Source organism: Bombus fervidus, chromosome 1 (assembly GCF_041682495.2).
Source record: "Bombus fervidus isolate BK054 chromosome 1, iyBomFerv1, whole genome shotgun sequence".
Classification (NCBI taxonomy): Eukaryota; Metazoa; Arthropoda; class Insecta; order Hymenoptera; family Apidae; genus Bombus; species Bombus fervidus.
The window spans coordinates 3,433,146-3,460,678 of NC_091517.1; the positions used below are offsets into that span (position 1 = coordinate 3,433,146).

The following is a 27,533-nucleotide window of genomic DNA, read 5'->3' on the forward strand; positions in this document are numbered from 1 at the left end:
GCTCTTGTATGAATTTCCCGTTGAGTTTGATAACGCGAGTAACATTAAAAAAAAAAATGAATCGTAGAATATGAAATTCACCGAAGGGTTTACTGAAATTTTTATCGATTAATTTTAAACTTCCTAAAAACACTTCAACATCCGACCTAAGAAACTTCTAGTAGCAAAGATTTTCGTGCTCGGAACTTATCGAAACTTAAAGATTTGTTATTTCATTTTATATATACATCAAGATTGGGTTTAATTTACTTACAATTATTTACAAACGTTTATTTTGTTCGTATTAAAAGTGTACAAATTTTTAATCAAAGTGTAAATCATATATCATTGACATTCTTGGTATAAGGATAAATCTTATAATAAAAGTTTGTTTTTCTCGCATTAATATATTAATAATATTTAGTAACATTACTTGATTCTTTGTCAATTATGATTTGCTTACTTTTTTGTGTTTAATTGTAAAATGTCTTTCAGCTAAGGAACTTCGTATTTGGTACATTTTGTAAAATGGCACAATATTTTGGCATGAATAGTTTCATAACACCATGCAATGTACATGATATTTTTGTTACTGATATTTATGTTAATATTGTAGAATTATGTATTTAACATATTCAATATAAACGACACTTTTACAGTAAAGGAACGCGCTAAAAAAAGATACCAAAGTACGGCACACGATCTCTATAAAATACTACAATGATTAAAATGAAAGTATTTGTGTAATGGAATACAGTCATAAACAGTAAGTATCAAAATACAAATATTCCTTCTGAAGAGAATAAAAATTCAAATTATCAAACATCAGGCACCGTTTTTGAATATTTTGACTGATGATTCAGAAGATTATCGCCTGTTCCGAAATCTTTGGACGCTCGCTCGAATGACTGAGAGATAACCATCGTGTCCTTTCTTCTTTCCATCCTTTCTCGGCATGCTTTTACGTAACATGACATACATGTTATGAAGCAGACCTAAAAATAGCAATACAATCACATTTCCGATTCTATCTATAGTGGTTAACTGATTAACAGATCTCATTACCTGTAATAATACTGAGCACAGTGCAAGCAAAAAAATATGAAGAAGAATCGATCTAGTACGATTTAATACTACATGCTGGCAACCATGTGCATACATGGTAGTACACACGCCTTTATCATCATTAGGATTTACAAGTGATGACGTATCGCAACAAGACCAAGGAACTGCATTTTGACTACGATAATCGGCTGGTCCATTTATTCCACAACAATGTAACTAAGAAAGGAATACATAAGTATTTAACTCGAATATGATATGTGATATATGAATTATATATTATCTTGAAGTAATTAAATGTACCTTTGAATGCATACGATCCCAGCGAGACTTATCGTCCGTTATAGCAAGCTCAAATACATGTTCGACATGCGCTATTGGTAACAAATCCACTTGTTCATGTCTAACAAGGGCCCAAATTCCAGCGCTCGTGTTAACAATTGTAACAATTATAAGCAGTACAGAAAACTAAATGAAAAATTATATGTTTCTTTATCGAAGATGGATAAGGAAGGAAATCTTATCGAAGAACAGAAAGCAATATAATGATCAGAAATATATAAACGTATATACTTATACATATATACTTCTAAGTAAAATTCGTTATTGTTAGAAAAGAAGTATTTGCAAGCGTTATTAATTGATAATTGAAATAAATAATAATCTAAGGTTCCTTACAATTATAACTTGGCCTCTATTTGTGAAATCTAGGAATTGCCAAGCGCACCAAGCTATCATACACGTTATCAAACCCATCACGACCAATGTTATCGCTGAACCACATACATTGCTAGACGTGAGGGATGAATATTCATACAATTGGTATATGAAATATCCAGCACAAACACTTTCTATGATACCGCACACCTATGGACAGTAAACAGAAAATTTTTTATCATTTATGGTGTAATACAATGAATTCTACGGTGATAACATACTTTAACATTTGTGATAAGCGATGATTAATTATATCTAATCTTAATGTTGCTTGTAATACGTAAGATTAAAGGTTTCGAAAGAGATTGGATGATAAGACATTTTAAGTTTTTATGAAATAACATTTCTCGCAAATTACGAATTTTGATTTTGACATCGATATTAAAGATCAATTTTACTTTCTTTTCCGTGAACAAATCGGTCTTGACATACTTTAGCACTATCACTCCATCTATATTTCAATTTCAGTTATTGACTATAGATCAGTTGAATTGTAGATCATTATGTTGTTTGTCTATAAGCCCAACACAATATTAAAACCAATGTTACAAATATTCTTAATTAAATTTGATACAGAGTTTTCTTTGAATATATATAATAATGTTCTATTGCACAAATTTGCATTCACATATACAGAAGTACCAGTACGAAGGGTTTAAGCTATCGATAATGCGCTTATTTGTCTGTGCATACGCGATATTGATATCAAAGACAAATAAAGTTTATCTACTAGATATCAAAAACTTATGCGAATCTATATAAAAAATTTAGTTACGTAATAATTTTAACAAAAGAAAGCATTCTTTTTTCTTATTTTATTCTTATTTATAAATCAATAGATAATAACATAAACGGTTACAATTACATTGATTTTAGGAAGACATTCAATATTGACCAAACTATAATGCTTTAATTGAGAAAAAAATACATAATAATTCAGAAGTCGAAACAGTCTTTATGCTGCGTAATTCATTTCTTCAATTATTTTTAAGACATTTTAATTTTAAATGTATAATAAAATTCTTCAATTTTCAACTCTTTTTAATCCTTACAATAAAGAAGAATAAATTTCAGCTGCATATGAATTAAAATCGAATCTCGTAGTAAACGGATACGTAGCAATAACATTCGACTAGAATCGAAATTCGTAGCATAAAGGTTAAAGTGTCCAAAAGAATGATGGGGGAATAGCATAGTAAGTTGGCGGATATCCAACTCCACGACAAATCTGAAACTAGTCACCAACTGCTAAACACTTAATAATAGAATGTTGAAAAACGAAACTGAGAAAATGTAATATCATTTGATACTTATCTGAGAACTTAAATAAGACAAATTTTCTTTGAGATAACATTAAATCGTGATCCATCGGGAGGGTTTTAAACACAAACCATTTAAAATAAGGGTAGAAAATTTACACTTACACCAATGATGATAGCACCACCGATGAGAAAGTACTGTAAACAAACAAGCGTCTGTGCCATCATAAATTTATTAATAGAAATCACTTAAACAACATGAACGGAAGGTGTAGTTAATACAAGCTAAGGAAAAGAAGAAAGTGTCACTATTAAGTATTGAAGAACTGTCACCACGGTGACCACGCGCAAACCTCAGAACTGAACCGACATTCCTTATAGTACTGAGCTACAAACGTAACCAATTATGCTACTAGCCTTATCAATACAATTCGAATGTTATTACTTCATGTAAATAATGTACGTTTCATGTTGTAATATTTCTTTTTCCTCCCTTTATTCATACCAAAGGATATGTCTATACTTTTGTTTTTCATCGATTAAAATCAAGGATCATGTGTTTTCCACAGACAAGAAATAGTGTAGATGCAATAGAGAATTCTGATGCTAAAATACCGACCTCGCCAAAAAATCGATGATTTTTGCGCCCTCTGTAATGAATACATCAAAAATTACGTATATTGAACCAGAAACGTAATTCGAAATAAATCTGGCATTTTATGGGACTTCTCGTTAACACATTTTGAAATATCCATTTCCAAAAACAAACTTTTTGTGCAGAATCGATAATGTTGGGAATGACATTGAAATGGTAAAGGAGTACTAGAGCTCCGTATTACGGTATTATATGTATAATACAAAAATGCATTGAATCTTGACGTATTGAATATTTGTGCACGAAATACTATAACATATTATGTCTATTCTATCATTTGTCAATGACGAAATTTCGGTTTTCTTAATTAATTTAAATTTTACATTGCCGGTATTTCAGAATATGTGATACAAAATCCTATAAGATGTCAGATCTATACTATATCTTGTTAGTGCATGTTGATGTGACTGTATGACTCATATAAGAGTGAGTAACAAGCTATCCGTTGTTTTGCTTACATTAGGTTACAGATGTGAGCTGTCAGAGATGATAAATAATTTAATATAAGGTTGTTATTTCGTAAATAATTAAATTTATCGATTATGGACCCGAGGAAGAATGAAACTTGTGATTTATCGGATGTTATTTTAAACGAAATTGATACTGGCACGCAAGTATGTGATATTATAGATGTAAACATTTGTCAAAATTGTATTTTTATTGAAATATAAAGCAATTTTAGGATCGTAAGTCGTTAAAACGACCAAAGCGTGTATTGCATTTTTCGGATGGTGATTTAGAAGAATATTCTGAAGACGAAACAGACGTACCGCATATAAATGCCACAGTGAATCAAATAGATCCAGTTAAGTTTTATTCCAAACTGCTAATACGACGTAATTACGTATTACGCCGAATTCTATATATTTTATAAATAGTTTATTTCAATGGATTTTATACTAAATTAAAAAATAAAATTTCTAGAAATCTCTGAATTGGTTACCATGGGCATGGTATCAAACCACTTCAATTGGTAATAAAGTACTGGAAGGATGTGATTGTGTAGGTGAATGGTTAGCGGGCTTTTTCGGGATTACATCACCCAAGTATCAGTTTGAAATCAATGAATTCTATAGAGTTCAAGCTCTTGAAAATAAAATGCAACGTAAACAGGATTTGGAAATGGGTGGGTGGAATGAACACAGCAAAAATAATATTGTAAATAATGTGCAATGAATGTATTATTAAATTATGCATTTTATAATATTTATTCATTCAATTATTATATTCATAAAGTATTTTATGATTCAATATTGTAAGTATTTAAAAATCTCTAAGTTGTTACAGTGTTAAATATTTTAACAATTATAATCATTTATTTCAATATTACACATAAAAAAATGTCACTTTTAAAAATACCTATGGTATCTTAATCGTTTTTTCATATGTATTTAATAGTATAACAACTTTTAAAAATACCAGAATATATTGTATTTGATTAACACAAATTAATATTACAAACATATAAGTATAAAAGTATTGTTTTAAGGAAAACTTAACAATACTATAAGCTTTTGAATTATTTCACATTGGATACTAATTAAAGTATTGTTTAATACAGTAGTAATGTTACTGTAAATTGTTACATATTGATATAAAGGATTCATAGTGTACAAATATTACCTTGTTTTAGTAACACTTAGTATTAAAATACTTTCGTGCATAGGTTCGTAATACCAATTTTGCCACAAAAATCTTGTACAATTTATATGTAATGACTTGGAAGCATATATATAATTACTCAATACAATCATATTAAATAAAAATAATTCTATAATTGTAATTATCACTTTTCATATTATAAATTGGCAAAAACAATACTTTGTTATATAAATATCTTATTAGACCTTGAGAATGTTCCCTTAGATATATGTATAATTATTTTCACATAAATATTAAATGTCATATGAATGTAATATGAATTGTTCTATTGAAAAGAACAATTAAAATTGTATTTGAAATAAGTGGAATGCTCTCATGTTACACTATACTAGCAAATTTTGTTATAAAGGAACATTCATAAGCTCTTTATATAATTGCTTCTAGCACAGCATGTATATACCTGCAGTCTTGTATAGCAGGAACTGATTCATTTTGTATACTTATACAAATAGTCTTTTATATTATCAAAGCTCAAAAAATTATGTTTCTGGCACAAACCTATGTAAAGCACTAGTCAAAACTAGTAGAGAGCTTTGAAGTCCCTGAGGTAAATGCCTTTGTAACCATGAACCTTTATACTGTTCTATATGAGCCAACATTTTGTTTGCTACATCAGTCCTAAATGTAGGAGGCAGATTACATATACCTAAATTAATCACTGCAAGGCCCATATTACTATTTGGATTAACACCAACGCCAATCAATGTTCTGCCAATTTTACATGCTGTTAACATTAAATCAGCGGTCAACTGGAGCTCTTGTAGTTCCATTGATGCAAACTTCGATGATAGACTTCCTTCATATAATGAATGTGAAATACGTTTAACTTGTTTTGTTACTTTCTATTAAATAAAGCGAGAATATTATTCATTTGTCTTTAATATACTCCAGGTTTTATAGTTTTTCTTACCGCAAATAAATCAGCCGAAAGGTATTCTAAATTTACATTATCCGGATCTGTTAATAATCTGTACAAAGTTGATCCTCGATTGTCAGGAATTTGTTGTAGATCTTTTGTTCCTTGATTCTTACTTAAGGTAAGTACTAAAGTATCTAAACGCCCTAATTCTAATATTGCATTACCAATTTTATATTCAGAATCTTGAAAAACATGAATATCTAATAATTTCGTAATACATTTCTGCCTGTAAAATAATATACAATTTCTTTTTAATACTTCTACATAAATGTGTAGCAATTATACATTATTTTTAATTTAATATATTTATTACCTTGATCCAAATACTTCAGGTATTTCATAGTTATCATTGATACCTATATCTACTTCACTAGCTGGGTTCCATGCCAATCCTGCTGCTATTAAATATCCAATCCATGCAAAAGGGTGAGGAGTAAGATGATGACTTCCAGACCAATGAGCTACAACTATACCCACTGAATCCTGTTCAAGAGAAGTTTTTATTGCGTTCTTTGTATTTGCATATGTTGATGCTGGACATCCTGCTAAACTATTATAACTTGCTGTTCCAGAACTAGGTAATACATTACCACCTGCTGTTCTAAATGCTTCTGTCCATTCAGAAAAATCATAATCAGCCTGTAATATAGTATCTTATAATAACGAATTCAATTCAATTTCGATATTATATTTATTGAATCATATATAACTTTATTTACCTGAAATCCGTATTCAACAAGAATAATATTACTAGGTATATTATGAAATTCTGCTTTAGAATGTAAGCCATTTGAACAAAGTAGTAAAGTTGTATTTGGACCTAAATCTAAGATATGCCAAAGTTCTTGGAGACAAGAGTATGATTTAAATACTTCTGACATATCTGTTTCTATAGTTTCATTAACTGACAAATTCAAATCAAGGTTCTCTGCTTGAACAAGCAAATTAGCCAATCTAGGCCCAACATGAACATAACTTAAACTTGGAAATACTGCTAATAATTCTTGGAATATAGGCCACATTTGTGACAAATGATGTTGTCCTACATTAGAATCAACATCCAAAGTTGGAACTAAATCCAAATGTCGATCTCTGAAATAAGAATTGTTTACAAAACATATTTAAGTTACATAAACATAAGAATGTACGAAAATAATGTTACATAATTGTACACACACCTGCAGTAACGATCTAGAGTAACCATTTCTGATTTTGAATAACATAATTGCCAATCACAATTTGGTGTAAGTCTTGAATATAAATGTAAGTAAGATATTTTAAATGACGACCATAAATCGATCATATGAAGTAAATATTCTAATGTAGGTATTCGTCCTCTCGGTGAGATATCTAGCAGTATACCACGATGGGTAAATCGCGGTTCATCTTTTATAAAAACTGGTTCGATTTCACATGCTTCTGATTTACTATGATTTTTACTTAATCGCAAAATCTGTACAAAAGTACAAACTGCATAATGTAAACCAGCTAAACTTCCAGCACCAACTTTAATAGTATTTTGTGAAATATGCAATTGATATCCTTCAGGTGTATTAAACAGACTTTTATTAACTATACATTCAATTCGGTTATCAGTCAATAATTTGCCAGAACTAGGATGTACTTCACCAATTTTAACGTCATAACCTAATTCCAGTAAATGAGTCCTGCTAATTTCCCAAACATCTAATATTCTGTGTATGGATTCACTACCCTATATAACAATACATTGTATAAAAAACTGAATAAAACAATATGTATTACAGTTGTCTATGAAAAGTATACCTGTATTATAGATATAAAAAGTTCTTTCCCAGCAATAAAAGATGTAGAAGAATTTTTCAATTCAACAATGGTTTTTGGCTGTGGCCAAAGTAAACTATAAATTCCATCTTTTTCTGTACTTTTAGTGGGGCTTTCTTTGCCCGATTCACGTAATGGTAAGTCATAAACTGGATCCAATGATTTGGTAGATTCAATAGAAAGTTGACTCATGTTACTTGAGATGCTTTTTTGACAGAAGTTTCCGTCTGTAAATGTTGCAGTTGGGCTATGCATTGTTTCACTGTCGTTCGATACAAAGTTTGATAGAAATCTTTGAAGAAAACAGTGCAAAGATTGTTTTCCTCTAGTAAGATCATATGGAGTCTTCCCTGCAAAAGTTCTATAACACAATTCTTTAAAATATGTTTAAGCGTATGTTATAGAAATACAATATTGCCTATTTACCCTTTAGTTGCTCGTACAAGGGGATTTGCACCAGCTTGTAATAATTCTTGACAAATAGCAACATCACCACGATTTACTGCATCATGTAATGGTGTAGCACCACAGCCATTAACAGCATTTACATCTGCCCCTCTATCTATAGAAAAATTGTATGTGTTAAATTAAAAAATAAAAAATAAGTTTCACAAAATTAATACTTTTAAAGTGATACCAATTAAATATGTGACAATATCTTTATTTCCATAACAAGCTGCCCAATGTAAAGGAGTATTTTTACTGCCATGGGAATCCCATGAATTCACATTTAATCCAGCATCTAATAATTGTACTACCCTATCCAACCTTTAAATAATTGTATCTTTATATGTAAAATTATTTTAATATATTATATACTTATATAGTAAAACTATTGATCACATACTCAGATGCAGCAGTTGCTCTTAATAACTCTTCAATATAAGTACGACGTATTAAGTCACTTGATGCAACATCTACAGCATTATGTCCATTAGTATTCTGGACAGCTGGATTAGCACCACAGCTTAACAATGTTCGTACTATATCTGGTTGATTTGCCTGTATTTTAATATAAACAGATAAAAAAAGATTTTAGTCCTTATGAACTTACACAAATTATTTGTTTATGATGTATGATATGTATGATTACCTTTGAAGCATATGAAAGGAAAGTACCTTCTTCTAGAAGTGGTTGATTTAGAATCTTTTCCTTAGTTATACCTTCAGTTGCATTGCCATTCTCACCTATCATAAAAGTGATACAAAGAGTTTGAAAGATTGTACTTTGAAGGATTCAATATACAAATTATAATCCATTTTACACGATACATATTTATTCACTGTTATTCTATTTTAAATAAAAATATTTTATTCGCAACATTATGTGATAATTATATTTAAAATTTAAATATAATGTAAAATTTGTGACACGTACATGCATCTAAAAGGGATCTAATTATATCGGTACGTCCATGTTCAATAGCTGTACGAATATTTTCGCAAATGTCTTGCATTTCTGCTTATTCTTATGTCATATCAAAGTTGTATATTGCACAACATTATAAACAAATTACTTGAATGTCAGCTATGAAAACTTATTACAAACATTTCACGGAACTTTCTCGTCATATTGCTAGTACAGCGTTATGTTGCATATCGCAAATATATCGATATACCGAATGTATTCAACATCGAGTCATCGAAATCATTTATCGATTTAGTAAATTTTAAAAATGTTATTTCTGAGATATATATTTTAATAATTAAAATTTCAAATAATGTCAATTTTAGTTCATTCCGCATGTAAATATAATGAATTTATTTTTACCTAATAGTTGGTTGCTTTTTAATTTATAATAATTTGAATGTGTAAAATGTCGTTTGCATTTGCTTGTTTTATTCTTATTAAAAGTTCATTCATAATAATAAAATATTAAAACCAAGTTAGTAAAAGTGATCTCAATTTCAATCAATTAAAAATATATGATAGAGCGGTTAAAAAATAATGCGAAGTCAAAAGCAATAAAATGATATGAGGGACACAATAAACGCTTCATGATGATTTTGTAAAATCGAAGAGTGTATCGATTTGAAAGTGTATCGTGTTCGTGTTGTGTTTTCTGTGTAGTGTTTCTGTGACAATAATGAGTTCAGAATTGATTCTAGGTGTACGTTTAGATCCTCAAACATTAACTACCATTAAATTAAACGATATTAATTTTAAGACAAAGGTTGAAAAACTGAAATATGAAACAGCTGGAAGGGTTAACCTATCAAAAGATTTATTTGGTGAGATGTTTTCTTTGTTTCTTGTTTCCATTTCTCTTGTGAATCACAGTGTTTTAAGTTTTTTAACATTGAATCAATAATGCAGTAATGACGTATTATAAAAATAATGTATAATCATCTTTGTTAAACTAATTTTTAAATTATAACCATAAACATATTTAAAACACAAATATTTTTCTTTTGCTTTTCCATAGAATTAATTTATTGTGGATGTGTCCTTGAGGATGATATGACTTTAGAATCGTACGGTTTGAAAAATGGTTCAATGGTACATGTTTTAAGAAGAAGGGAACCAGAACTGCCATCATTTCCTAAATGCATATCAGAAGACGGAATTTTACAATTAGTATCTGCATTTAAGTCTTTCAAAGAAAATCCTGGGCTTCGAAGTGCTTTAAATGTACATTAGTTACTGTGCACTTACATAAAAATACTTAAATTTTATTACAAAATGTATTTGTTAATTTTAGCGCATAGGTAAGAAACCAGAAGTTATGGACAATATCATTTCATCTTCTCCTGGATTACACGAAGATACAGTAGCAATTGCAATTTTACAAGACCCTGATTTAATGTCATATTTCACAGATGTTGATACTGTTAGAAGGTAAATTCTATTATGTATATTTCTCAACATTATAATTTTAGAAAATTATTACGTGTGTTAATTATATGAGTAGATTTGCAGAAGCACATCCAGTCTTGGTGGAAGCTGCTCAAAATATAGCTGCAGCTGTTCATGCTGAAGCACATAACAACGTAACTGTTGGCTCCAATTCTTCACTATCTAATTCACAGCCTGCCGCTTATTCTTATAGTTTAGACAATTTAAGTGGTGATGAAGAAATGGCAGGAGATTCTTCTCAGTCTACAGATTCTACACAAACACCAAATTTATCTTCTAATCCAACAAACTCTACCGTTACTGTTGCACAACTTGCAGCAGCAGTTTCTAGAGCAAGAGCTGGAAGTTTTCCCCTCTCCAATCCTGCTTCTTCCACTTCAGCTGGCAGCACGAATTCTGGAATAATAACTACGGAAATGTTTACACAAGCTATGCAGCAAGTTCATTCACCGTCCGTTTTACCACGCTCTTCGGATTTACGACGAATGTTAGCGCAAATGCATGAACTAGGATTGCAAAATGATACATTAAATCTTCGAGCATTACATCTCACAAATCATGATGTAATAGCGGCAATTGAACTTGTGTTCAGCGGATTTAGCAATAATTAAGTTTATAAAATTAGAATCATCAGTGCCCTCATTTGAACATTATATACAAAAATATAACGGTATATGTCTTATTTTTATGCATTAAACTGAATGATCTTTATGAAATTTAAAAAATGGAAATTTTCTTTAATTTCAAAAGAACTTCAATCATTGTAATTTCTCTGGTTTCATAAACAATTGTTGAAAATCTATAAACAAAATTTTCGAGCTAGATATATAAGATAAAACTTTTATGTTAAAATAAGAAAAAAGAATTATAATCTGTTTATATACTTTTGATAATATTAATAATTATATTTTATACAATTTTGTTAATGTACATAAAACCGACAAATATAAAGAAGTAATAAAATTGAATACTTAGTAATTAATATGCTTATTTCTTGTGAAATATCTATTATCATTTAATATTTTCGGAAACTGGTGGCTTTTCTCATATATTTTTAATAATCATTAGAGAAATATACATACGTGGTTTATGTTAATTTTATGCATTTTATAATAGTACGTGCAAACCATGTGGTGTAATAGTGGTATTTACATTGCAATATTAAATAAATACGTCATATCCTTTAACTGCACTAAAAATAATACTAAAAATTGACCTATTACTCGATTCTTATTTGTTATTAATTTATTATTTTTACAGTAAATAAATTCATACGCACCTATATACAATAAAATTGAAGTAAATAAAATTTTAATTGAAAATATTACAGTCTAATAAAATGTTCAAATTAATCAAAAATGTAAAACTTACACCAGATAAAAGAATTACAAATTTCACGAACTCAAAACTTAAACCTGCAATTGCAATACTACTATATATTTTTTATTTGAAACAGACGAAAAGAAGAATAGATTATTCATAAAGGATATTCTGACAGCGAGTAAGTAACGTCTCGGAGGGCTTTGCAAGAAAGTGCATGTACAAAATAACGCTTGTATTGCGATGATCTTTATAATATGTATACAAAGGTGGTGCACGCGTATGTATACGTATTGGTACGAATGCGATTGCGTGTGAATTAGTGTACGCGAGCGCACGAACGGTTTAGCTAGAGTGAAGGGGAATTGTGCGATGTTCCGTCAGTAGGAATCGGGATTTTGTGACGGCTGGACGCGTCGTGGAGTGGCGAGTCTGAGAAATCACACGAGCACGTATGACAGAAGCGGCACGTGCTTACGCAAACGTATAAGTGTACACACTGGTCCAATTCTCGTACAGTGTAAGTCCATTGACAGAAAGAACAGTCGCGTCGTGGTGTAACTGGACATTAGTTGAGAAGTTGCCGGCTTCGTTTTATGTTACCTGACATGCGGTCGATTATATTCCTGAAAAACATCGAATGTTAGGATCGTTGTTTTATCTTCAATGGACAGATGTGAGAACAAATCGAAAGCGTGAATATTCATGGCGTGAGGTTATGGGGGGATCGAATACCAGACGGATACTCTGTTCTACTTGACGGCCTTTTTACGTGACTGAGAAAGAAGGTGAAGAACGAAATGCTTGCTTCTATTTATTCCCGTATACCTGATCCCTTTATGAATGATTCCTTTTCGAGCATCTGCACTGGCCTTTCCCCTCTGTATCTCTACGGATAATGCTACAAAATATTAGACTTTATTCGCCGGCGTCTAGGGTGAGCCTTCCTACAATGAACCCCGTAACGTTTCTTCAAACTGTTTATTTTTTCAAAACGTTTACTTTTTCAGATTTTCGTCCTTTCTCTCATAGAACATTTTACAATATCTCCAATATAAAATTTTATTATATCTGTTACAATACATATCTTTCTTGGATCGATATTGGGGTTGATTAATTCTGTTAGCAAACTTTTTAAAAGTTTGTATTTTTACAATTAAATTTCATATATTGTCACGTGGACTGTCTATATATATGTGTACGTGTGTAATTACATTAATCTTTAAATTATCTAAATTAAATTAATCTTTCTTAGTTGGTAATCGGGATTTTGAAATTTTCATGAACAGACTATGATCAATCGTGAAGTATATTAAAGAATACCCGAAAACTTAAAAAAATTAAGAAAGAGAATCGATTCCTTTCTTTCTAAAAAGATCGATCGAGAGGCATGCTAGTGTTAATATGAATTAGTAAAACATGACATAATATACGTATACATATTTATAATAGAGAAGAGAGAGAATAACTGCCTTTTTTTCTGATAAGCAGCAATGCACCGACTTCTTATTATTTTTTGACACACAACGACAAATTTAAGAGAATATTAATCGTATTTAAGATAGAACGATAGGGAAAATGATTTTACTCATACGTGAATCGACGACACAGCGGAAATATGAAAAAGTAGGTGGTCGTGAGAGTTACCAGGATATTTGCCACGGACTGTTGCTTGTCACGAACGTTTTCGTGAACGTCATGTGAATCAGTGAAGTACGACTTCCGGTATTTCGCTCGAATTTCAAATTTTTCATTGAATAATTGAATTGAAATTGGATTTTATTATATTATTATATTAAATATTGGATTTTTAATATCTATGTCAAGTCAATAGTCAAAATAGAGTAAACGAAATAAAAAACTGTTTGATGATGAATGAAATTTAATCAAATGATATCGTATACTTGCATGGAAGAAGACCTTTTTCACTTGTTGATTAATCTGATATTTTCCTTGACTTGTATAAAAATGTTGCAAGTCTACTTAAATTATGTTTTTAATTTACCATAATAATTTTCAAAGAGAAATAATAAACAATTTCTGAATGGGCCGTAATTCAAAACTATAGGTAATTATTATACTTAAATAAACAATAATTTCATATGTAAATTTAATGATATACGATCGTTTAACAGTTTCAGGTTAATATGTTACGCGATACTCCTGCGTTGCAACTATTTTGAAACGATACGGACTGACGAGTCGTCGTTAAAAATGCAGTTTTGAACTTGCGTAAATTAGAATGATCTAGTTAGACGTTAATCGAGACCAATTTTTGCGGTAATTACTTGATTTACTTTATGTACTTTGACTTACACCGAAATTTGTTCTTATAATAACAAGACAAAAGATCACATAAATTCTTTTCACAATTATTAATTCTCTTTACGATTCGATTCTATTCCGATTATAAATCGGAGTTAAGTTAATTTCCAAGAGCGGAGAATTAATCGACAACGAATAGAGTGCTTTTCCATTATCAGTATTACGTTTTCTAATTACCAATAGCATAGCTCATTTGCAATGGATAGGAACACTAATTCCCATTTTAATGAAATATTTCTGGTAATAAAATAACGAAAAAGCTGCTCATAAAGCGATTAAAATAGTTATACATTTGCTTATGAAACTTTTCCACGAAGCGTTTAATTGTTCGTTTTAAAGTACACTCAAATCATTAACCGTTAAGGATGCATTGCCAGCCTCCCCTCTTTTTTAATCTTGTCATCAAATAAATTATAAAACGTTTATCAATTAATCGAGTACCGCCCAAGATCGTTTCACGGAAGCAGCGTACCATACAGAAAGAACCTTTTCTCATTTTCCGTTTTATTAATTTGAACTTCACAGATGTTGGTAAATATTTTCCTTTTGTTCGTATATGGAAAAGTAAGACAGTTAGTTTCTACTTCAATCAGGAAACTATCTTTTTACGGCGTTAGAAGAAACGATTAATTCAATAACTAGATCATTCATGCATTAACCCGTCGGGAGCTAGTAATTATGTACGGAGTGTTGTAAACAAGGGTAATTTCATAATTGACAAGCCTACGCGGCAGTTGTTAACTAATTGTAACTGGAGAACCAAGGGCATCGGGTATCGATCGTATTTAAGAAAGACCGATTCTAAGAAATGCTACGAATACAGATTTTCACTTAGTTTGTCCCATATTAAAATCGAATAATCGCGAATAATTCTGTATCTACAATGGCATTTGCAAATAATCTTTACGATCGTTGCTTTAGGTCAAGATCGTTGTAACTTCTCCCCCTTCGTTCTTCGAACGCCCTTTCCGGCTAATATTATTCAGAAATTGCAAATGCCAGTCGTATTTTTGTAAACAAGATCTCTCGGCGGTTACTTAAAGGTCGATGAAAATTATCAAACCGCAAATGTTTATGCATTTATGGAAAATCTGAAGGTGCAAAAATTGTACATTTACAAAAAATTAAATTAATTGACAAACCTATGAATCTGCCTAAACATCCGCGGTCTAACCATAAGTTAGTTCTTTTAATTACCAAATCACATGTATAATGCAAAATGACAATAGATGTTCGTCTTTCCGATAAAGACAAAAGGAAGTTACGTTCCCCGTTATAAAACCTTCCAAGACTTGACTTACTCTTACAAAGGCTCGAAGAATATTATCCGTAGTCAACGATTTACAAACTTGCATTCGTGAGCCAACTGTTAATAAAGAATTTTAATTCGAAGGTGAACCAATAAAGGCGAAACGACCAAACGTCCAGCCCACCAGCTTCCAGAAGACGTTGTCGAACCTGATCGTCGTCAGCTGCATCGTCAGCGGTGTAACGAACGAAAAGGAAAAGGATCACAGAGCCAAAAGCAAGTAATCAAAGAGATATTGAAGGAAAAGATGGCGCACGAAAACGGCGTAAACGGCGATACCGATTCCGAAACGGTGGAATTGAATCCTCTGAGAAGAACCAGATTCCACGTAAATCGAGTAGACAGTCTGGAAGGCCGTGCCAGCCTTCTTGGCGAACAGGAAACGAGAAAGTCTCTTAGGCACATGACGAGGGAGGCTCTCCCTAGACTGGATAATTATAGAAACATTATGAGTATTCAGGCTGCTCATAGACCGTCTTTGGACGAGCTTCACAATCCCACTCTGCTTAACAAGGTAAGGATGATGATACTTGACCATTAATAGGACCGCTATTACTTTGTTTTATAATGCGTCGGTAGTTGTGTTCATTATGATTACGACGATGTGTGATATTATGCACTTGGTATTCTCCTCGGTTGATTTCCAGCTCCAGACGTCTTTGAATCACCCAACACGTGCTTTTACGAGACAATTTTTCACTTCATTTCGATGTCATTTTGATAGACGAGCAAGTTTATTTTCGAGTCTCGTTATCGCGTTATTTATTGTTCTTTAAATTGCTGAATCGTATAATTGAATGGTAAACTCATATAAAATTTGTTTATCGTTTAAAGAGGAGTTTCATAATTATTTCGTGGCTATTAGGGTTAAATCAATTTAATTTCAATCGAGGCGGTAGATAAAATTTACGCTTTATGTATATGGTTGATGTCGTTTTACATAACGTGGCTTGCATTATGTTTGCATATCGCGAAATTGCAATTACAACAAACGATTAATCAACTCGCAGCTTATCGCTAACTCAGTCATTGCGTCGGTACTTCGTTTACAGACTAAACATTAGACTTCAGCGACAAGGCAAATAGTTGTGGAAAAGCATAATCAATGAGACTCCACTCCGTGAAAAAAGTATGTGGGTCAGTCGAAAGTTCCCCTTTGCTATTTAAACGAGTGTCAAGCCTTAAGATCGAGTCAATGTTCGTTCACGTGTTCGAACACTTATCGTAGAAAATTTGTATGAATGTAATAACACTTTTTGAAGTTTCATTAGCATTGCAACAAACTGATACGAATTTCACGATTATAGTGGAAAAATGTATACTAGTAAAGATAATTTGGGAATGTATACACAAGTTGCGACTTACCTATCGCAAATATACGTTTGATAAGAAGATTGTTATACGAAAGATGGTCTTATTAACTTATTGATATAATGAATCATTGACTGTTTAAATAATTCTGTGATTTTAATATCTTGTAACTTTCATATACATTTACAGCATTCTTACAAACTATCTCGATCGTAACATAATCGTATGTAACGTACAAAATGTTTGGTATAACAAATATATGCTACAAGTATATTTAGAATAAGTTTGTATACGTGTTGCCTTGTATACCATTGTCGCGTTTTCTCTATCTTCCTCATTTGAAACAGCGGTACGTCGATGCATGTACAGACACATGCACGTCGGCTGACACGGTGTACATTGACATTCAAGCATTTCTTAACCGAGTTCGTCCCTTATCTATGACCCTCTCTTGTCAACTACTCCGGTCTAAAATTAACCAAGTATAGTAAACGTGGTCGTGCACGCATTCGCCAACGAACAATGCCTTGCAGATTCGTTGATTCTTTCTTCATATATATGTTCATACGTCTGCTTATCGATGAGATAACAATTAAGCAACAATTTGTCAGGTTGTAGGAAAAAGAAAAAGCAGAGAGAAATAATTGGAAGAATTTCGCGAGACTACCACAACGGAAACGAAAGGAAATGAACGGTATTTTATCTTCGTTCGTACTCGCCACGCTGATTTATCAAAAGTCTGTGTATATTGAACGTACGTCTGAATTTGTATTACTAGCTGCTGAATCGGTGTATTCTTTGTATCACATAGCTTTCCGTTTCCTGTTCGCGTTACTCGGAAATAGTAAGAGTCAATGGAAGCGAGCTATATTTACGAGCTTGTTCGATTTGAATTTATTCTGTGTCAGAACAGCGATAACTTTTTTTTTCGATAATCGGATTGTTGTTAGTTTCCTATGAATATTTTAGTATCTATACACAGTGTTTATTAAACTTAGCTAAATAAGTTTGTTATTTTATTCATTTTCTGAATGCCTTCTAATAAGTTACATAACTTACACGACTAAAGAAAACGATATTCATCTTGTTCTATTTACCGTAATTGACCTATTCCTTGTGACAACAAAGAGGCTTCGTTAAACGTTATTTTCTTAATCTTTCTTCCACTAAGAAACTGATTAGAACGTTTGTGTTTATTCACATAATAATGTTTTACTCTGTCGACTACAGTTGATGCAATAGTCCAATAACATTTTTACGTTCGCTACATTTGTTAAAACAAAGATATTTCATATTTAAATACCTTCTTCTAAGACACAATTTGTCGTTTGCTATTTATGCTTAGGCTAGTATCGAATTAGATGAATTTCAACGAGTCTGATTCCATACTACACGTACCGAACAGCTAAGTAGGGAGCAAGATGTAAATATACCGTGTTTTACGAAGTAGCATTCCTAGAAAGGATAACTAAAACGACTAGTAGGGTTTCTTAATTGTATATCCCATTGTGTAAAAGTATTTAAAAATACACGGATTAGAAGCGATTAACCCCTTTCTTGATTAACCCCAGCTGAAATCATATAACGACGGAACGGACGTTACATTTGTTCCCATCAAGTTTTCTCATTTCAAGTTGACAATAAATCCTGGCTATTAATCATAATAGAACAGTTTCGAGCCAGCAGAACTTTTTCACTAAGTCTCGTGGTATGTTTAGCTAAATATAAGCTCCGTTAAACTGACTACTACGACGAAATATGATATGTCCGGCATAACCGTAGGATCGTAACGACTTAAACCCATCATCTAGATTGCCCCTGACACGGGGTTAACTATAATTCAACCTAAATAAATTTCGGATACAATCGAGTTCGCTCGATCGCCTCGATGCGTGTAATCAGATCGATTGGGATGAGTCGGTACGACCGAGCTTATTCGATTACGAGCAACCACGTTCCTCAGGTAATTCGAGGAAGTTGGTTGAAAGAGAAAGGAGAGAAAACGGAGCATTTTGTAGAGTACGTGACGAAACGAAAACTTTCCAAACGGATCAAAGGAGAAAAGGGCGTTAGAGAACGACACAGAGTTAGAGAAAGCACATTGTGTGGCGTACATTAGATGGATGGTCATTTTTTGACGATATTAACAGGTGAAAACGCACGTGCGTAGTTTATCGATCGTACATTTGGATGTAGAAATCATTTCCCGACGCGCTCTTCTTTTGTTAATTAAAATAATGAAAAATGTGGAGAAAATATTCCATTTCCGTATCTTTATCTAGTCTACGTTACTTGCAATATTTTAACAATTAGTTCCCGTTACCCTTAGTAAATTTTAATAGTAAATTTTCAAACATCGTACGTTTATAATGCTTCCACTTTTTGTTTTGCTTACAGAGTCATTCGCTACTGCTGTTCAGTTTATTATCAATATCTATTTTTGAAAATTTGGAAGTACTCTACGAATCTAAACAAGCTTCACTTTGAAAGATTAAAAAGTCAAAATTGATTAGCGATGCGACTTTCATGAGGTTTTTAATTAAAAGATCAAGAAGGATCGGCAAATATTGGTAAACGCGTATGAGCAGTTTTTATTTTTAGAAGCGTATCGATTCATGCGAAGTCAAACGAATTCTTGAATCGTAATCTTTCGAATCGACAGAACTAATTAGCAACGCGTCTTTCAGCAGGATGAAAGTCGACTATGATTTCGTCGTTGTCTGCGATTCCTATGGAAAACGAGCACGATCGAGCGCTACTTTCGAGATCGTTGTCCATTTCGTTGGAATTAATTAGCAGAGACTTACTTCCGCGAAGATCGATTATATGGCCCTTGCCATGAAATCTTAGAAATCGCGTGTAGGAACGCAGCAACCTTCGCGAATCGTAGAATGTTAAAATAGGAACCCCCACGTTCGGCTGAACAATTAAAGCATCACTTGTGATCGTAAATGCCATGAGACTGTCTCATCCACAACGCAATGCTCGACAAATCGTACCGTCTATTCGAGAAATTAACATCTTTGTACAATAGAACTTTGTCTTACTACGAGGCACGATTTACTTTGACCATTTCGTCATGCGTCTGTGTCGATGCGGTTATTTGTTTCTCTTCGTCTGCTTCGCCGTACCAAGACCATACGAAAGTCGTTGAACGAATTTGGTATCAATGCATGTACTCGTTCTTATTACTTCATCGTATCAGTCGACCGCAACGTGCAAAAGGTCGATGATAAACGATTCAATTTTATTTGACTAGATCGATTACAGAGTAATAAATATGTAGATTGAACGACTGACGACGGTGAAAAGGAACGAATAGAGAAGAAAATTGAAATATCACTTGTAAATCCAAATTGTGTGGCACACATGAGTTAATGACAGCATCTGTAGGACCAGTAAAACGCGTGCTCCGAATACATTACGAGTCGAGAGATAAGCGTTCGTTATTATTTGACTATTATACCACGTATCGTACGGACGTGTCGGTTTGAAAGAGTGTGTATGTGGCCAGTAGGCGAGAAGCGTGTTCTTTTCCTCGTAAATTTTTTCTTTCGATGTAACGCGCTCGTAATTCACTTATACGCGTCGTAACTACTTACGTGCATGATCTGCAACGATGAACAGACGACTCATCTTTGGACAGGCTGCTTTTTCTCTCCAAGTATATCTTCATAATGTACTGATTCCAAGAAGAGAAGGTTCAGGTTGGTGACTCTCGTTGTAACATTTCAAGGTACAATAATTGCAGTAAGAGGATCGCTCGAGAAATTTTCTCTCGTTAAGTTAAACAATTTGCGGCATTGAGAAACACGACACGTTTTTACAGAGGCGATGAAATTGCTGAAAGTCAAGTTCAAGTTCTATACTTATATTTGGACTGCGTTATCGAGATTAAAATATCGAATGATCGAGGATCTGAAAATGTTATTTGACAGTTCATAAGCTTCCTGTCAGGGTAGCTTCATTTATTTGACCGATTCGAGGAACATTCTGGTCACGTTACGAAGGGTAAGTCGACGCAAGATTGGCTCCGTGCACATGCTTAAGAATAATTTTACAATTATACCGAACTTCAAGGCACGATATTCGAGGATATAACGGGAAATAATGGGATGAAATAATCGTCTCTCTAAGAGTTAGAAGCTAGTTGAAGCAGGCTCGTAGGAAAACATCTTTGAACCGCGGATATTCGTGTTTGCTATTTATTCTTCGAATAAATTTTTGGCGTATTAACGATGGAAAAGAATCATCGTATTAGCCGAAACAAATTGAAATAAGCTGCTATAAAAAGCATTTAGGTAATTGATAATACCTAAATCTTTCAGTTTCGTATCCTTCGAAAATCCTTGGTTCCTCTATTCGTCGTAAATATCATGTTATTACAGAGGGTGTAATTCAATTAGTGTTTACATGGTAGTAGCTTGTTTCTAAGGCTTCTACAATCGTTTGTTTGATCAGATCCGTACGTATTTAGAGAGACGAAAGTTCCTTCAGCTTTGTTTGATTCTCATGTAAATACTCTGAAGAATTCGCATCGACACTACTTCGTTCTATAAATTCCACTTTTCAGCTTTTATTGATTTAGATTTCCATTGTTTTAATTTCGATTATCGTGTTTATTCTGTTACGCCTGGGATTTACAACGTAGATATTGTCAATATCGTTATCAATGTTATTTTTCATTCATAACGAGTAAAATATATTTTTGCTTGTTAATAATATTCGCTGCTAATCGTCGACATTTACGGGCTGAATTTCTAAAAAGTATCTGAACATTGGGCGACGCGTGTAATGTATGACATGTGAGGCATTGTTACGTAAATCGTTAGTCTTCATTGGTTGACTGGCGACCCTTCCTCTAGACGAATCACCTTCAATGCCGATAACCACCTCTAAATCTCAATTTACGCGTAACACTCACATAGAGAGATCTACGAATCTCTCGACAAATTCTACAGTTTATTTTCATAAATACTTGTTTGTTCCAACGGATCTGGAAACTGAAACAATCTTATTCGTTATCCAAGAAAATCTACCAGTCATCGACCAGTATGTGGGACGATGATTTAACTTGAACTTGAATGAAGTAGATAGTTGATTGTAATACATCGATGTTGTATTCTATTCGGGCTTAAACTAGATTGAACGATAATCATTAAGTCGCTTTAAAATTATGCTTATTGTTTTACTGTCGTAGGACCCAGGCTCGCATATATTACCAATAGCACAGGTGAAATCATCGATTTCCGGTATAAAATTCGGATGGATTCAAGGAGTTTTATTGAGATGTCTTCTGAATATTTGGGGGGTGATGCTCTTTCTACGACTCTCTTGGGTCGTAGCACAAGCTGGCATAGGTAACTATAAAAAAAAAAAAAAAAAAGAAAATGTATCATAGATTTTATGCGATTTTCCTTCTGTTCCCTTTAGGGGAAGCTATTTTGTTGATTTCAATAACGACAGCTGTGACCACAATAACATCTTTATCGATGTCGGCAATTAGTACAAATGGGCTCATTAAAGGAGGTAAATACCAACGAATACGTACCTATTATATATTATCGATTCGAACAATGGAAAAATGTGTGTACGTCGGTCGACACGTTTTGCCTTCTTCATTGTCTCTGGTGTCAGTCGATAAGATTAATTACTTGCCGCAGGTGGCACGTATTACATGATTTCCAGATCACTGGGACCCGAATTCGGAGGTTCTATAGGACTTATATTTTCTTTGGCGAATGCAGTCGCTTGCTCCATGTACGTTGTTGGATTCTGTGAAAGTATGGTTGACTGTTTAAAAGCGAATGGTATTTGTATCGTTGATTGTGACAATACAGACATCAGAATTATAGGTCGGTATAAAAGGCCATGTATATGATTTTTTGGACAAAATTTCTTATGGTTCCCTTCCGTACAGGTTGTATCACGATAGTTCTGTTGCTGTTGATCGTTATGTTCGGTTTGGAATGGGAGGCGAAGGCTCAGATTGGTTTGCTGATTATTTTGCTCTTAGCTATCGCCGATTTCATGATTGGCACCATCATTGGACCTAAAAACGATCAGGAACGGGCCAAAGGATTTATAGGATACAACGGTAATACATATGGTTACTGCTGATAATATTATTTGTTCAAGAGATAATAACTTATGATAGTAAGTTATGAATTAAATAATGATAAATAATCAACATATATAGCAGATAAAATATTTAAGGTTTTTACAATTGTTTAACTCATATCCTATTTTCCATATGTCCACAGCTGATCTATTCAAAGAGAACTTTTATTCGGACTACAGATACAGCGAAGGGATGGAACACAACTTCTTTTCAGTTTTGGCCATTTTCTTTCCTGCGGCTACGGGTATCCTGGCAGGTGCGAATATATCCGGTGATTTGAAGGTGATTTAGCCCTTTCGTCTATAGGGAATATCTTTTAACGTTTTAATTGCTAAGAAGTTTCATTGATATTACATTATATTGTTATTTTATACATTACATGTTATAATTACATTATATTAAATCTTAGCATTTAACTCGCCGTATCTTAATGTTGCATACATCTGTAGCATTAGCAACAAATATGTGTCTATTATAGTCCATACAGAGAATTTGTATTTTTGATAGGATCCGCAAACAGCTATTCCTAAAGGAACACTGTTGGCTATTCTTTTAACAACTATATCTTACCTCTTTATGGCGCTTATGGTGGGCGGCACAGTTATACGAGACGCGTCTGGTGATATTAACGACTTGTGGAACATTTTCAATAGTTCATATACTGCCTTATCGAGTTTAAATGCGACTAATGAAACAACTGAGTCTTCAATTGCTACCTTAAATACTAGCGAAATAGTATGGAGCATGTATGGCACAAAATTTAATTGTACAGGACATTGTCTTTATGGTAGTCATAATAGTTTTCAGGTATTTCTTCTAACAGTTAGCAATCAAAGGAATGCGAATGAATATTTAATTTTCATATTGATTATTTTATACGATTGTTTTAGGTGATCGAATTGGTTTCTGTATTTGGACCATTTATTTATGCTGGATGCTTTGCAGCTACTTTATCAAGTGCCTTAGCATCACTAGTTTCTGCACCTAAAGTATTTCAGGCACTTTGTCTTGATAAATTGTATCCTGGAATAGAGTGGTTTAGTGGTGACAAAGACAAAGAGCCAATTCGTGGTTACTTTCTCACATTTATAATTGCTGTTGGTTTCATTTTAATCGGTTAGAGTTATACTATCTTGTTCTAGATAAATAATGACATTATTCACCAATATTGAAAATGTTTCGAATAAAAAATTTCATTTATTGCAGGAGAATTGAATGCCATAGCTCCGTTGATCTCAAATTTCTTTTTGGCTGCCTATACTCTTGTTAACTTTAGCACGTTTCATGCTTCATTGGCTAAACCAATCGGTTGGAGACCAACGTTTAAGGTACAATTTGCATTAAATTATTTTTCTAACAAGAGATTATTAGTCGCAAAATAAATTTTATTCCAGTATTATAATATGTGGCTGAGTCTTGCTGGTGCTATTCTCTGTGTTTCTGTGATGTTCTTGATCTCATGGTGGACAGCGCTAATCACGTTATTCGTAGTTTTGGCACTTTATTTAGTAGTCTCGTACAGAAAACCAGGTAATATTGTACAAATTAAGTATTTCTTATGTTATAATGACAACGTTAATAATCTAAAAATGATATCGTAGATGTTAATTGGGGTTCTACGACACAAGCTCAGACATATAATAACGCCTTAAACGCTGTTCAGCAGTTAGATAGAGTCGAAGAACACGTTAAAAATTACAGACCTCAACTGCTAGTACTCAGTGGTACTCCAAGTACAAGATCAGCGCTCATTGACTTTGCACATTATATTACTAAAAATAATAGCTTATTTATTTGTGGGCATATTATCGAGGTACAGTATTTTTCGGCAAGAAGTGATACACATCTTTTATATAATGTTTAATACATTTAAATTTCCATACTTTAGTCACCAATTTCATATAAGACGCGCAATTCCATGACCGTGAACTGCACTTCGTGGTTTAGAGCGAATAAAATTAAGGCATTTTATTCCATGGTGGATGGTGCAAATTTTCAAGACGGCACTACTTCTCTTTTGCAAGCCGCTGGCTTGGGAAAGATGAGGCCCAATATTTTGTTAATGGGCTATAAACAAGACTGGGCGACTTGTCCTCGAGAAAATTTGAATATGTACTTTAATGTAATGCAGTAAGTACATTTCATATAATTAAATATAATAATTAAGTAAAATCAAAATTTCACAAAAATTTTATATATATATAGCAAAGCTTTGGACATGCATATAGCAGTAGCACTTCTTCGAATAAGCGAGGGTTTAGATTGTAGCACGGTTGTAGGAGATGCTGAAGAACAAAAGAAAAATGTGCAAACAATTCCAGGAAATCAAAGCTTTTCTCAACTTAGCCAGGGTTTGTGGAATATCTGAAAAGCTTGTTTTCATAAACATTGAATTTTTGTTATAATCCTTATCGTACCTTTAAACTAATATTTATTCTTGCAGCTAGTAGTACGTCAGATATTTCTATTCCTGGGAGTCCAGCTCCAAGAAGGTCCAAAGTAATTAACGAATATCCTAATCCAACTGCGCAAGGTCAACGTGAAAATCGACAGAATTTTCTACCGGTAGCAAAAGATACACTTAGTACCGTAACAAAATTTCAGCGTAAGCAAAGAAAGGGTACGATAGATGTATGGTGGTTGTACGACGATGGTGGTTTAACCCTCCTGCTACCCTATATAATCAGTACAAGACGTAATTGGTCTAATAGCAAGCTAAGAGTTTTCGCTCTTGCAAATAAAAACTCAGAGCTCGAATACGAGCAAAGAAAGTAAGTATATAATATGTATTTCTATGAGCAAAAAAGAAAGTTAAAACAAATTTATTAATATTATTATTGCTTTATCATTAGTATGGCAAGTCTTTTATCAAAATTCAGAATAGATTACTCTGCCTTAAACGTGATACCAGATATTTCAAAACCAGCTCAGGATACTACCAAAAATTTCTTTAATACACTAATAGCAAATTTCCAAGAAACGGAAAATACCAAAACAGACGATGGTAGTATTATGTTAATTACACGCGTATTTTGATAAAATTCTAAAAAATTCCTAATAATCAATTTATTTTCAGATATCATTAAAGATTCTGAATTAACCGCTATGAATGAGAAAACAAATCGGCATCTACGTTTAAGAGAATTATTACTTGAAAATTCAATGGAAGCTAATTTAGTAGTTATGTAAGTAATTGTATAAACAAAATTACACTTTTAGCGCCTTGTTTTTAATTCACTGAAATTATTTTTTGTTTTATTTTATTCTCCTTTTAGGACATTGCCAATGCCTCGAAAGGGTGCTGTATCAGCACCTCTTTATATGGCTTGGCTTGAAACTTTAACACGCGACATGCCACCATTTTTGCTTGTTCGAGGCAATCATACATCCGTCTTAACTTTTTATTCTTAATAAGGGGAAGCAAATAATAATACTTGTGCACTGTGACGTTAATAATTATCAAAGTTAATTGAAGTATTTTACCAACGACTTAAACATTATAGATGCACATACGAATGAATTGATTAAAATGAAAAATAGAACTGCCGCGGAATATAGATAACAGTAAGAGGCCTTTATAATGAGAGCGGCACATGTTTGAATGAGTTAGTATTCAGGTGTATTTAGTAAGGATTGATCCCTGAATATATTCGAATACAACGAATGCAGCAAGACTGTATTATTTGTTAAAAACACGTTCGCTACGATAACTGTTCCTGAATTTCGAAATGTTTTCCATCCACCAATTGTAAAAAGAAATAACTGCATCCTCATAAATATTTAAAATAAATAACGATATCAGATACTGTAAATTGTACAATCATCAATAACATGTTTTGCATATTTGATTACAATTATTCAAAATTTCGATAATATATAAAGATATTATAGTTAATTAATTTATTTAGAAAACTATTGACAATCGTTGAATAAAATATTTTGAATAATTATAAACAAATATGAACTATTAAAATAAAAATTTGAGAAAAAATACTAGTCCTAGGTGTAGCACTATAATTGAAATTGGTATCTATTTATATCAAAATATAAAACCATGTATAAAATTTTAAAATTAAATTACATTGCAGGTACTATATTAAGTCACTCATAATAAAGTATTGCAAATGTTTTGTGAGAACATTTTTTAAATACGTAAATCTATTATTTTATTAATGGACCTAGTAATGAATACATTCACATTCCTCCATTCAATTAGGTAGGGAATCAATTAATC

At 32.5% G+C, this 27,533-nt stretch overlaps 5 protein-coding genes across 5 annotated transcripts; 3 read left to right on the top strand and 2 right to left on the bottom strand.

Annotated features, from left to right (window-relative positions):
- Positions 1 to 255: 255 nt before the first annotated feature.
- LOC139986906 (uroplakin-1b) lies at positions 256 to 3,563 on the bottom strand. Its single transcript, XM_072002651.1, has 5 exons — positions 3,183 to 3,563; positions 1,720 to 1,908; positions 1,345 to 1,509; positions 1,045 to 1,260; positions 256 to 974 (listed from the first exon to the last, which is right to left on the bottom strand). Exons 1-5 carry the CDS (start codon positions 3,243 to 3,245, stop codon positions 798 to 800), a joined length of 810 nt encoding a protein of 269 aa, XP_071858752.1. The 5' UTR covers positions 3,246 to 3,563; the 3' UTR covers positions 256 to 797.
- Positions 3,564 to 4,071: 508 nt separating this feature from the next.
- On the top strand, positions 4,072 to 4,864 carry LOC139986942 (protein FAM177B). Its single transcript, XM_072002704.1, has 3 exons — positions 4,072 to 4,286; positions 4,355 to 4,477; positions 4,597 to 4,864. Exons 1-3 carry the CDS (start codon positions 4,215 to 4,217, stop codon positions 4,846 to 4,848), a joined length of 447 nt encoding a protein of 148 aa, XP_071858805.1. The 5' UTR covers positions 4,072 to 4,214; the 3' UTR covers positions 4,849 to 4,864.
- A 215-nt stretch (positions 4,865 to 5,079) lies between these two features.
- LOC139986875 (uncharacterized) lies at positions 5,080 to 9,668 on the bottom strand. Its single transcript, XM_072002578.1, has 11 exons — positions 9,435 to 9,668; positions 9,150 to 9,244; positions 8,904 to 9,058; positions 8,694 to 8,824; positions 8,483 to 8,618; positions 8,039 to 8,417; positions 7,432 to 7,967; positions 6,973 to 7,345; positions 6,567 to 6,892; positions 6,245 to 6,479; positions 5,080 to 6,176 (listed from the first exon to the last, which is right to left on the bottom strand). Exons 1-11 carry the CDS (start codon positions 9,511 to 9,513, stop codon positions 5,814 to 5,816), a joined length of 2,808 nt encoding a protein of 935 aa, XP_071858679.1. The 5' UTR covers positions 9,514 to 9,668; the 3' UTR covers positions 5,080 to 5,813.
- Positions 9,669 to 9,936: 268 nt separating this feature from the next.
- On the top strand, positions 9,937 to 11,867 carry LOC139986893 (ubiquitin-like protein 7). The gene is made up of 4 exons (XM_072002615.1): positions 9,937 to 10,288; positions 10,483 to 10,688; positions 10,759 to 10,895; positions 10,969 to 11,867. The coding sequence occupies exons 1-4, from the start codon at positions 10,144 to 10,146 to the stop codon at positions 11,522 to 11,524; spliced, it is 1,044 nt and encodes a 347-aa protein (XP_071858716.1). The 5' UTR covers positions 9,937 to 10,143; the 3' UTR covers positions 11,525 to 11,867.
- Positions 11,868 to 12,601: 734 nt separating this feature from the next.
- Ncc69 (sodium chloride cotransporter 69) lies at positions 12,602 to 27,456 on the top strand. Its single transcript, XM_072002570.1, has 18 exons — positions 12,602 to 13,021; positions 15,952 to 16,381; positions 22,379 to 22,538; positions 22,612 to 22,707; positions 22,842 to 23,033; positions 23,099 to 23,275; positions 23,442 to 23,581; positions 23,807 to 24,106; positions 24,190 to 24,415; positions 24,506 to 24,627; positions 24,694 to 24,829; positions 24,901 to 25,112; positions 25,188 to 25,429; positions 25,505 to 25,650; positions 25,743 to 26,070; positions 26,152 to 26,303; positions 26,376 to 26,484; positions 26,575 to 27,456. Exons 2-18 carry the CDS (start codon positions 16,115 to 16,117, stop codon positions 26,708 to 26,710), a joined length of 3,141 nt encoding a protein of 1,046 aa, XP_071858671.1. The 5' UTR covers positions 12,602 to 13,021; positions 15,952 to 16,114; the 3' UTR covers positions 26,711 to 27,456.
- The last annotated feature ends 77 nt before the right edge of the window (positions 27,457 to 27,533 follow it).

Excerpts from the sequence above, each read along its gene's own strand:
- LOC139986893 (XM_072002615.1), top strand. The coding sequence starts at position 10,144 with ATGAGTTCAGAATTGATTCTAGGTGTACGTTTAGATCCTCAAACATTA. Across the intron at positions 10,289-10,482 it reads CCTATCAAAAGATTTATTTG|AATTAATTTATTGTGGATGT; the intron begins GTGAGATGTTTT and ends GCTTTTCCATAG. Across the intron at positions 10,689-10,758 it reads GGCTTCGAAGTGCTTTAAAT|CGCATAGGTAAGAAACCAGA; the intron begins GTACATTAGTTA and ends TGTTAATTTTAG.
- LOC139986906 (XM_072002651.1), bottom strand. The coding sequence starts at position 3,245 with ATGATGGCACAGACGCTTGTTTGTTTACAGTACTTTCTCATCGGTGGT. Across the intron at positions 1,909-3,182 it reads GTGGTGCTATCATCATTGGT|GTGTGCGGTATCATAGAAAG; the intron begins GTAAGTGTAAAT and ends TACTGTCCATAG. Across the intron at positions 1,261-1,344 it reads GGGATCGTATGCATTCAAAG|TTACATTGTTGTGGAATAAA; the intron begins GTACATTTAATT and ends TTCCTTTCTTAG.
- LOC139986875 (XM_072002578.1), bottom strand. The coding sequence starts at position 9,513 with ATGCAAGACATTTGCGAAAATATTCGTACAGCTATTGAACATGGACGT. Across the intron at positions 9,059-9,149 it reads TCCTTTCATATGCTTCAAAG|GCAAATCAACCAGATATAGT; the intron begins GTAATCATACAT and ends ATTAAAATACAG. Across the intron at positions 6,480-6,566 it reads CCTGAAGTATTTGGATCAAG|GCAGAAATGTATTACGAAAT; the intron begins GTAATAAATATA and ends ATTATTTTACAG.
- LOC139986942 (XM_072002704.1), top strand. The coding sequence starts at position 4,215 with ATGGACCCGAGGAAGAATGAAACTTGTGATTTATCGGATGTTATTTTA. Across the intron at positions 4,287-4,354 it reads AAATTGATACTGGCACGCAA|GATCGTAAGTCGTTAAAACG; the intron begins GTATGTGATATT and ends AAGCAATTTTAG. Across the intron at positions 4,478-4,596 it reads CAGTGAATCAAATAGATCCA|AAATCTCTGAATTGGTTACC; the intron begins GTTAAGTTTTAT and ends TAAAATTTCTAG.
- Ncc69 (XM_072002570.1), top strand. The coding sequence starts at position 16,115 with ATGGCGCACGAAAACGGCGTAAACGGCGATACCGATTCCGAAACGGTG. Across the intron at positions 16,382-22,378 it reads ATCCCACTCTGCTTAACAAG|GACCCAGGCTCGCATATATT; the intron begins GTAAGGATGATG and ends TTACTGTCGTAG. Across the intron at positions 22,708-22,841 it reads AAATGGGCTCATTAAAGGAG|GTGGCACGTATTACATGATT; the intron begins GTAAATACCAAC and ends TACTTGCCGCAG.